Source organism: Populus trichocarpa, chromosome 14 (assembly GCF_000002775.5).
Source record: "Populus trichocarpa isolate Nisqually-1 chromosome 14, P.trichocarpa_v4.1, whole genome shotgun sequence".
Taxonomy (NCBI): domain Eukaryota; kingdom Viridiplantae; phylum Streptophyta; class Magnoliopsida; order Malpighiales; family Salicaceae; genus Populus; species Populus trichocarpa.
This window is the reverse complement of record NC_037298.2, coordinates 2,403,656-2,414,884: the sequence shown is the minus strand read 5'-3', so window position 1 is coordinate 2,414,884 and position 11,229 is coordinate 2,403,656. Positions and strand designations below refer to the sequence as shown.

General features: G+C 37.6%; 1 protein-coding gene and 1 long non-coding RNA gene across 2 annotated transcripts in view; one reads left to right on the top strand and one right to left on the bottom strand.

Annotated features, from left to right (window-relative positions):
- Positions 1-716: 716 nt before the first annotated feature.
- On the bottom strand, positions 717-6,256 carry LOC127903928 (cytochrome P450 CYP82D47-like). The gene is made up of 3 exons (XM_052446907.1): positions 5,569-6,256; positions 2,102-2,512; positions 717-1,462 (listed from the first exon to the last, which is right to left on the bottom strand). Exons 1-3 carry the CDS (start codon positions 6,112-6,114, stop codon positions 833-835), a joined length of 1,587 nt encoding a protein of 528 aa, XP_052302867.1. The 5' UTR covers positions 6,115-6,256; the 3' UTR covers positions 717-832.
- LOC127904261 (uncharacterized) overlaps positions 5,662-11,229 on the top strand; it is a 41,912-nt gene continuing 36,344 nt past the window's right edge. Inside the window, exon 1 of the long non-coding RNA XR_008057261.1 lies at positions 5,662-5,789. This is a non-coding gene — a long non-coding RNA (uncharacterized LOC127904261). The remainder of the gene's footprint in view (positions 5,790-11,229) is intronic.

Sequence of the window (11,229 nt, the reverse complement as noted above, 5' to 3'; positions counted from 1 at the left end):
ACAAAGTAGAAAACACGCCATAAATAAATGATGATTTCAAAGTTCACATACAAAAAATTAATTTAGTCTTCATACTTTAAAAATTATACATATTCGGTACCTTAATATTTTTCCAATATAAGTTTGGTATAAAAATATATTTTTATTATTTTTTAGTCTCTGGTTTAAAAGAGAAAAGGGAGAGGATGCCATATACCGGTGGTAGAGAGGAAAAAAAATATGTTTACACCGATTTAGACCATAAAAAAGATCGATATTTATGTCAAATAGTTCCATTTAATGAGCAAAGTTCATATTATGTATTTTTTCGACTTTAAAGTTTATGAAAAAATATATTTGAGCTCGGGTAAATTTTTTGTTTCATATTGATTTTGATATTTTCAATACTTTATATAGGTTTATCACGATTCCTAAAATATTTTCTTTGTGTTTTAGGTTAAAAATTGATTGAAAAACAAATTTTTGAGTTAAAAAAAATAAAATAATTATGAAACGACAAAGCTTCTTAAAACTTTTTAGGGACTTTAGCTGCCTAAGTGGTATATTATATGATATTTTATTTATAAGATGGAAATTTGAATTCAGAGTTCAATATTTTACGTTTGTCAATTAAGCTATTTGGATCGAGTTTTTTCTGTTTTCTCCTAGGGCTGTCAATTATATTTCGTGTGTACGAGTGACGGAATGATATGGGAGAGAGCATATACATGGACGAGTGGATGAGTGCTAATGATTTTTATTTATATAGCGAGGTTACATTAATTAGCACGCTAGTATATAAATTAAGGATTTAGATGCGGCAGAAGCCAGGGAAGTACGGGGTTCTCCATATTCATTGCAGATCATACAAGCCAGGAGAAAGACGAGGAGTGAGAAGGGCTTCTAGTGGTGTGGCTTTGATGTTGGTTATTCCACCGGTTTCAGTCATATCAATCGGTGCATCATCCAGAGTCTCAATGTCGAACCCATGCAGCAAAGTAGCGAGTGCAAGGTTCACGACTTGAAGGGCAAACGAGACTCCAGGGCACATTCTTCTTCCGCTACCAAATGGAATCAACTCAAAATGTTGGCCTCGAAAATCACAATCCTTGTGAGTAGTCAGAAACCTTTCTGGTTGAAACTCATCAGGGTCCGACCACACTTGTGGATCTCGGTGAATCTTTGAGAGATTTGTGAATAGGCGCGTGCCAGCAGGAATTTGGTAGCCACCTACGGTACATTCCTCCATGGATTCATGGGGTACAGACAGTGGTGCAGCGGGATATAAACGAAAGGTTTCCTTGATAATAGCTTGTAAGTAGACCAAGTTTTTCATGTCAGACTCCTTTACTTGCCTTTCTCTACCAACATGGATGTCTAGTTCATCTTGTGCTTTCTTTAAGACCTCGCGATTGTTTAGTAGTAAAGAGAGAGTCCAAGTTAATGTAACTGATGTAGTGTCTGCTGCTGCTAGAACAAGAGTCTGTGAAACATTTGAGAAAAATAATTACATGCAAATTTACTTGTTCAAAGTCATGTCCAAGTTAAAAATGATGCGTAACTTGTCACTTTAGACTCTCGAGTCTCTCTTTTATTTTTAATTTTCTTTTACGTTTGAGATTAATAGTTTTATATGATTACCAATGTAAGCGTAACGGTATTTTACAAGAGTTCCATGAGTCCTAACTCATCTCAACAGATCACGGGCTTGGTCAATTTTAGACTCTTGAGTTAACTGGAAATCTGACTATGTTGGACCATTCTTCTCAATTTCAGGTTTGCAAGTGGAAGAAAATTAATTTTAATTTATCAAAAGAAAAGTAACTTATAAATAATTAATCTTTAAAATTTTTATATTTCAATTTAACGTCTGGAATGGATGTTGAGAAAGTTTATCTATCATATTAATATAAAACCTATTTAAGCCATCAAAGTATAGGATGCTGAGGATGGCACTCCAGTTTATGTTAGCGGAGTTTCATTATAAATTAATATGGCATCATCATCAAAACAAGGTAGGAGCTAATTATGTTTCTTCATACAATCATTATTCATTTTTTTTAATATTAAATTATATATGTCCATTAATGTTATACCATAAGTTTGTAGAAAAATAGCGTACCAGACATGTAGCCTTATTGATGGTATCAGCACTGCGATTTGAAAGCTCTTTACCATCATCCAAAACGGACAGCATCAAATCCATGAAATCTTCTTCTCCCTTAGCTGTCCCAGAAGCTTTCTTCTGCTTGTGCTCTTCTAACCATTTTTCAACTGCACGGTCTATATTTTTTGATGTCCTTTTCATTGCCTTCTCAACTCCTCCCAAATCCAACCATCTTAAAAATGGAAGCGCGTCGGACACTACAAACATACCTGCCAATTCTAAAAATGTTCTTATTGAATCTCCCCATTCATGGCTCGGCTTTTCCTCTCCACGGCTTACATAATCCACATATCGCTTGCTAACAATTATCTTCAATATAACGTTTAAAGTTATGTCACTAAACCATCTCTTCATCTCCACCAAAAGCTTTGTTACACGTGGGCGGCGTCTCGGCGAAAATATATATCCCACTTTAAATCTAAAATGTAAATCTATTTGGCAAATATGGGAAGATAAGAAATTCTTGTCGTTTATTGGTAGAAAATGAAATGGGAGTTGCCACCTAGTATTTTGGTCACTAGAAACCCTAACTGATCTCAGAGATCGGGTACGGGGACTGGTTGCGTAAAGGAAAGGTATTAGCACCCCAAATACGCCTTACCTAAGGTAAGTTGCATTGTTTGATTGTCTGATAAAAAAAACTAAGGTGTTATCCTATTTCAATTGTTGGTCTATTTATGGTTCAAGAAAAGTCCTCCTCAATAAGGAGGTCCTTATCTTATCGGGTAAAATCGTAACCGTTCTAACATCTATATAAAAACTATATTTTTAATATCAGAAATACGTTTTACGTATAAATTCGTAATTCTCAAAACTAAAGGAAGACAAAAAGATTTTTTTAGAATTTTTGAAATATTGGCCTAGTTCTCGTGGTTCTAACAAACTTGTTAAAGCCAAAGTGCATGCTAATACATATATTTTTTAAAATTTCTTTTGTTGTATGAAAATATGATGTGATGATTTTTTTTTTAATTTTTGAGAGACTAGGCCGTATGCATTAAAACAAAAACATCCTTTTTTATATATATATTTGTTGATGTCTTGACGAAAATCGGGTATTTTAATACTGGATTTTTATCTTTACGGTATAAAAATACAAACCAATATTAAGCCATTTTGATAAAAATATGCAGGACAATCAACAATATTTTTTTAAGGATTTTTCAGAATTTTTGAAAGCAAGACAATTTTTTATTTTTAAATTTTTTTTATGTTTTGATGAAAACCGGGTATTTTAATACTGGATTTGTATCTTTACGGTATAAAAATACAAACCAATATTAAGCCATTTTGATAAAAATATGCAGGAAAATCAACAATATTTTTCAAGGATTTGTCAGAATTTTTTTTTTAAAAAAAATTGGATATATATCTATATATAAATAATATAAAAAACATTATAATAAATAATATATAATATTAGGTGGGCTGGGCTGGCCCGGCCCACCTAACTGGGCCGGACTCAGCCCAAAAGGGTTGGACCGATCTCGGCCCAACTAACTAGGCCGGACTCAGCCCAAAAAGGGTTGGGCCGATCTCGGCCCAGCAAAGTGTCCTATTTTTGTCTGGGCCGGACCTGGCCCAGACAGCAAGGATGGGCCAGAATCAGTCTGGCCCACAAACACATGGCTGGGCCAAAACCAGTCTGGCCTAGAGAAGAAAAAACCAACAATGCTGGTCCAGAATCAGCCTGGCCCAGCAACATAACATCAGGGGGGGAATTATTTTCCCCCTCCCCTCCTGCATGCAGAACGCTGTTCGTTTTGCATGCAGGGGAAAAACAACGAAATTGCAAACAATTAAGGGGGAGAAAAGTTACCTGGCGTGGAGGAGATGGTGCGTTGCTGGTCTGGTTGCTTCGCTGGCGGTGCTGCGGTGGAGGCCGGTGGCGGTGTTGTGGCTCACGGGCGGCGGCTCCAAACAGTAATGTTACTGCTTCAGGCGATGGAAAAAAAGGCTTATGTTCTTCCCTTCTCCTCCGTTCTCCTCCTCTTCTTCTGCTACGTTTCCTTTCCCCTTTTGTTCGGATTTAGATGGTGTTTCTTTCCAAGACCTGACCTCGTCCAGAGTCAGTATCGTTTTTCTTAACCCTCACGGTCCACTCTCCTTTACCTCTCACTGTCCCTCTCGGTCGGTTCTTTCTTTTCCCTTTCGGTTCGTTTTCCCTCTCCTCTAACCCTCACAGTCCCTCTCTTGTTTATGGCTTTCCCGGTTTTCTTTCCTTTTTTGGTCCGCTTTCCTCTCTTCGGTTCGTTCCCTTCTCTCTTTTCCCTTTTTTTTATTTCTCTACGTCCTCTCCCCTTTTTTTTTCTCCCTCTCGCGTGCTAGCGTTGGGGGGGTATTTATAGGGCAAAAGGGAGCGGGGGCGTCCCTATTGCCACCCTATAGCAGCGCATGGGGAGCAAGGCTTTGCTGCCCTCACAGCGCCGGGTTGGCTGGCCAATGGGCGCGGCTGGCAGGGTGCGGCTCCCTCGGTTTCTCATCATGAGAGTGCGTGGGGGGTTGGGTTTTGGCAGGGCATGCACGCGGTGTGCATGGTTTAATGAAGAAAGAAGAAAAAAAATGCCTTCCCCTGCTGCACGTCCAGGGGAAGGAGAAAGGGGAACAGTGTCGTTCAAAACGACACTATTCTACCTCTTTCTTTTTTTTTTACATGAAACGGTGTCGTTTTATACAAAACGCGTCGTTTCATTTAAAGGTGGCGCCAGCATTTGTTTTCCAAATCAGTCCTTAATTTATCCTTTGTTCTTTTAAGTCCTCACAATGTAATTTTGATTTTAAGAATTAATTCGATTGCATCCCTGCTAATTTCAGTCTCCGCCCCTATAGTTGGCTGCGCTTTTCACTTCAGTCTTTGGCCTCTAATTTATGCAATTAGACCCCCAATTGATCAATAAACTTTCAATTTCTTCAATTTGGCCCCTGATTTTGTTAATTACAGCCCCTATATTTATGCGCCTTTTCCAATTTGGTCCTTGGTTTCAGATTTTCTTAATTAAGTCCCTAATTGGCCATTAAACTTCAATATTTATGCAATTAAGCCCTTGATTTAACCAAATCAACTCTAAAAAATTATAATTTGACCCCAGAACTTTAATTTCTTCCGATTAAAGCTCAAATTGACTTAAAAATTAATTTTTCTTGCAATCAAACCCTCTATAAATTCAATTAAACCTTCAATAAAATCCAATTAAGTCCATAAACATCCAATTTTGGACTTTTCTCTTCAAATTAAATTTTCTTTTCCCACAAGGCTCTCATCATTCAAGTATATACTGTAAAAATTTCAATCCTTGTATTTTTAAACCTCCTTAATCAATTTTTCTGAGCGCTCCAACCTCCTATTATTTTTCTAATTTCTTCCGGCTATATATTTATATTTATATTTATATTTTTGTGGGGAACCCAAAATGGGTTACAACAAGCTTTTGTGAATTACTTTTGTTCCCGATCCATTGCTGGTATAACGCTCCTATAGCATCCCTTACCTCATCCTCTCGAACATGTGTGAACATCTCCAGTCGATGATTAGAGAGAACCTCAAGAGTGACTATCTTGCGTATCAGACGCCAATAAGTTCCGTAGGGGCTAAAACCAAGCATGCTGTAATTGTAGCCCAAGATATCCATTGCAAGAGTTTTAGGTCGAGTAGCGAAAGCTTTGTCATTGGTCCTTAGACACTCCTTGGCCATCTCCCAGTTACTCACTATCAAAGTTCGATGGACTTCAAGCTTCACGGTGAATATCGGACCATACTTGTCAGCCAAGTTTCCCAACGTTATATGGGGTGGTTGTGAGCCTCCTAGTAGATGGAGATGGCCAATAAGGGGCCAAGCACCTGCCGCTTCCGGCGGTGCTCTCTTCTTGTTCTCCTTTCCTGGAATCCGAAACAAATAGTAGATCGAGGGCGTAATAAAGGCAAACAGAATAAGTACAGCAGTTGCTGAGAACTGAAAGGGGAAATCCATGAATTGGTTTGAGCTATGTAGAGATCGATCAAATATTCAAAATTAAATGGAGTACTCATTATGATATTGTGGAGGTGTATAAGATGTTCGATTCGATATGTGATAAACGGGTCCCGCGTCAGTGATGCACACTGATCACTTTCTTTGTCTTTAATTAGAGCGTAGATATCGATAACTTGACATCTAGGATTTCGAGAAGGGATGCTGAACTGGAAAAAAAAACGAGTGAAATCAGAAAAATCAAGCTAAACCAGAAATAAATAGAGCCACGCTGGAAAAATTAAGTCAAACTCAATCAACTAGAATCAGTTAGTTTAAACTTGTTTTTATTCTAAAATAACCAAATCAAAATTAATAGTTTTGAACGAATTTCAGTTTTTTTAAATAAAATTGATTTTGTTATTTTTTTTTTGGATAAAAATCAAACCAAAACAAAAATGATGGAGGTAGTATATACAATTATGAAAATAATTACTTTTAAAATTTTTTTTGTTTAGAAATATATTAAAAAAAATTTTTTGTAGAAATTTTAATATATTTCTTTTTGTTTAATATTCTCCTTTGCAAAAAGACACCAGATCAAGATTCAATTGGTAGATAAGGATGAAAGAATTGGTAAGAGATGGCGGCTGATTTCTTTGTTTAAATATATATTTTGTGCAGAAATCTCCAAAAAAGAAATCCTTAATTTGCTCCTCATGATCGTGATGCCCCACTTGAAAGTCTTCGTATCCATTTAATCGAGACGGCTACTTTTTCCATATAAAAAAGATATTTAACCTAGGACTAGTTGTATATTATTATCCTTGTAAAACAAGAGTTTCCTAGGTATTCGAACTACAGTACAACAAGCTCATTTTTTTTTTCTTTTAGTATCTTGTTTTTCTAAATAAATTTATTAATTATGCTAGTTTGAAAGAAACTTTCATGATTGTGATCTCATTAGACTTTAAAACCACCCCTGGGCCTGTTTTAATAAATTTATAATAATAATTAAAAAAAAGTGAATTGTCAAGGGGTAATCCTGACCTTTAAGCTGATGTATTGGGCAATAAATTTCACCTTTCAGTTGCCTAGATGGTAAATTTTACATTCCAAACAAAGATGGTAAATTTCTTTATAATAATTTGCCTCATTTTATGTAATATTGTACACTATTTTTAAAAAATAATATAAATTTTATCTTAAAATTTTATCTTTTTATAATATAATTATATTATTTTCTAATATATTTTTTTAAAGTAAGAACACTTTATATTTAAAATTTATATATATCCACCTATGTTACTCTATGTTATATTATTAATTAGATTTTAATTACATTTCACAACTACAAGGTATAAAGAACAGCCTCTGATTGTCCAAGGGCCTGGTGCTCGGGTTCAAGTAATAGCCGGTAAAATATTCAGCGACATATTGAAACTGGCCTCTTATCTTGGTGCTCCATCATAGTAGCATAAATTTTCTCAGTTATCAGTTCGTCTTGTCTCATTTTGCCTTCTTTCTAGTTATGCTTTTCTGCAGAGGTAGTGCTATTAATGCTTTATGCATTGTAATTGTTCTCTTAAAATGCGAGCTTAGTTTTGCCAACATATAAACATATGATTGGTCTTTTAGATCCTGGAAAGTTGGAAATGTTAAATGTAAGCTTCTACAAATGTTCCCACTAGATATGATTATATGAGGTTGCCATGCATTTCATTAGGAGCAATGTTTTGGTGGTGAGATCCTTTACATAAAACACAGAGGCATGAAATTCAAAATAAACATTATTATCACGATAAAATTTCTGAACAGATAGCAATGGTTTGGTAATGTGAGGAACATGGAGAACATTAGATAATGTAAAGGTGCATTTAGGGGAACATAAAATGGTATGGCCAATTTGGAATATAGATAGACCCATACCGTCACCAACATGCAAATGATTATTACTAAGATTGGGTGCAGAATCGGTCAGAGTCGCAAGATCAGGCGTAACGTGTTGGTTCGCACTGGTGTCTGGGAACCAAGTAGAGGCAGAAACCGGACCAACAGCAAGATGGGCAGAGGGCTGGTGACCACTGCTGCGAAACTGAGCACATTACAGTGCTGTGTGGCCGAAGAAGAAGCCTAGCTAACACTTGACGTGCTGCTCAAAAGATCAGTGAGGAGGCCACTGTCCACCAGCAACAAGCCGTCTGGGCTGCTGGCAATGACACTGCTTCCAGTCCGTGGGGGCAGAGGAATGAGAGCCACGAAAATCAGACCTGTTATGGTTGTTGTACCTATTGCTGTTGAAGTGCCAGCCGCCGCGGGAACGACCTCTGTTACGGCCAAAATTGGAGTTGGTATGCTGCTGTGCAAGATGAGCAGAGGGCAGCAAAGATGGTGTAGGCAGCAGAGGTGGATTTGTAGCCAAAGAGGGAAGAGAAGACTTATGTAGAAACTCATGAGTAAGAAGATGATTGTGAAGGTCCGCGTATGATAGCGGTTCTGCCTTGGTCACAAGATAGTTACCAATTATTTAAACTCACCACGAAGGCCACAAAATATATAGAGGTTGAAGTCTTCAAGAGAGAGGGGTCGGCCAACATCAACCAATTCATCAAATAATGACTTGGCGTGCTACATATATGTAGTAGCCGAAGCATCTCCTTGCCGAAGATCTTGAAAAGACCCATGGAGTTGCATAATACGAGAATTTGATGAAGAAACGAGCATTTTCTCAAGAGTGCGCCAAATATAAGAAGAAGTCTAACAATCTACCACAAGATGTAGGACGTCCATGGAGAGGGAGGAGAGTAACACGCTTAAAATAAGTTGATCATGTTGCTTCCAATGGAGAAAAGAAGGGTTGATTGCTGAAGAAGAACCATCAGAACAGTCAGAAACATGAGAGCGAGGACACGACACTAAGCCATCGACAAAGTGGAAAACACCTTGACCAAGAAGATATGGCTTCATCTGCATCGCCAATAGAGATAGTTTGTAGTTGTAAGCTTCAACGAGACCACTTGATGAGTGTTGGACAACGCAACGATAGAAAGAGTCGTTGTCCCCATGATGTGAAGAGGGATGGCAGAAACATAAGAGAAAGAGCCATGGTTCTACTCTACAGGTTAGGGCGGTTGCTGATGGGAGAAGGAACCAGCAGCAGCAGCTTTTGAGTGGCTGGCTGGTTGGGCTGCACTGCCGTTTTGGTAGGGGGAGTAGGCTGCAGCAGCAGCAAAGTCCATTTAGGAGAGGAAAAGAGGAGGTCGACTACAAGGAGGGAGAGGAGAAGAAGAGTTCTGATGACAGAAGGCTCTGATACCAAGTTGAGAATAATTGGGAGGCTTAACCAATTAGTTAGCCAACATTTTCTATGTGTGTGTGTGTGTGGAGGGCAATATACAATAGTAATGGTGAGGTTACAACACAAGAGTATGACTATAATATTTCATATATAGTATATTTCATATATAGATACATTAATAGCCAACATATAAACATATGATTGCCCTTTCCTTAATTTCTAGCATCAGGTCTTGTAGATCCTGGAAAGTTGGAAATGTTAAATGTAAGCTTCCACAAATGTTCTCACTCGATATGATTATATGAGGTTGCCATGCATTTCGTTCTAGAAAAAAACTTTAATAACCAAATAGTCATGAGTTCAAATCTTATCATTTTTATTTTAATTAATAAAAATTAAGCATAAAATAGTGTGGGTCTGTTTAAGTTTCGAACCCGAATAACTTTTACTTGAGGGGGTTTGTTAATGAGTAATATAAAGCTATTTTTGAGACTTCAAATAATAACTTAAGCTATTAAATTGAATTTATTCTTTGATATGGTATCAGAGTCTTGCTTACCAAATGGTCACAAGTTCGAATCTCACTACCCTTATTCTCTCTTCCAATTAAAATCTAATTAATAGTGTAAGGTACTGTGCAAGTTTCAAGCCCTACTTAAGCTTTTAGGTGTGATGGTTTTTTAACATAGTATCATAGATTTGATGACCAAACGGACACGAGTTTAAATCTCATCATCCGTATTTTTTCTTCCAATTATTAGCACTTTATGAGGTCTCCTTGAAACCAGGGATTAAATATTGAGCATTGAAGGTGTTGCACGTCACCCGCGCGGCGTTCGTTTGGTGATTTTTTATTATGTTGATTTGATTGGTTCTTAGGAGTCGTCACCTAGTATTTCATTGAGGGTTACTAGGAAACCCGGATGTACTGGTCTTGTCAGAGATTCATGGGTAAAGGACTGGTTGTGGTTAGTGAAGGTATTATCACCCCTAACGCACCCTACCTAAGGTAAGCTGCTTCGTGGCTTTGATGTGTTAAAAAAGTTTTAATAATTGTCTTTTCATCGGATATTAGAAATACGACTTACATATAAGTTCATAATTCTTGACCGTGAGCAAATCAAAATATTAAATTCTTCTTTATTCTTTGCAATTTTATCATAAATAAAAAGAAACATCCATAAAACAAATACAAACACACACATACACTTTTACTATATTTTTTTCTTTTTTCTTTTATTTTCATTTTTTTTACACACTACAAATTATACATATTCAAAAACAACTAAACAAAAATTACATTCAACAAATTAAAATTTACAAAATAGCCCCCAAAACTCTAGAAATTGCAGGGAAAGCCTTCTGCAACTGCCGGAATAGTGAAAAATAGTGGTGGCGCGTTGCTCCACGCGCCCCCGCCACTGGCGGCGCGTGGGTTCACACGCCGCCGCAGGAAACTCCAAGAAAACCAGGGATCTGGAATGTCTTCTTCCCCTCTCCCCTTCCTTGCTGGCGATGAGGACCATCGTTACCTATAACAAAAGGAAAACACACAAGCAGTAGATTTTAGTTTTTTAGATCGGTTCAAAGATCTCTGTTCTCTTTTCCTCCTGGTTCATTTTTTTCTTCTGCCGATGGTTGATCTGGTCGCTGCTGTCGTCCGTGACTGCTGGAGCTGCGGTGGAGATGAGAGGTAGTTGACCGGTCGGCGAGGCTGGTTGAAGGATATAAAGAGGTTGATGGCCGCTACTAGGTTCTTCGGTGGGAGGAGGCTGTGAAGGGGACTCCGGCTGGGAAGGTGAGGACGATGTCTCCCAAGCTGGTGGTGGAGGGGATCG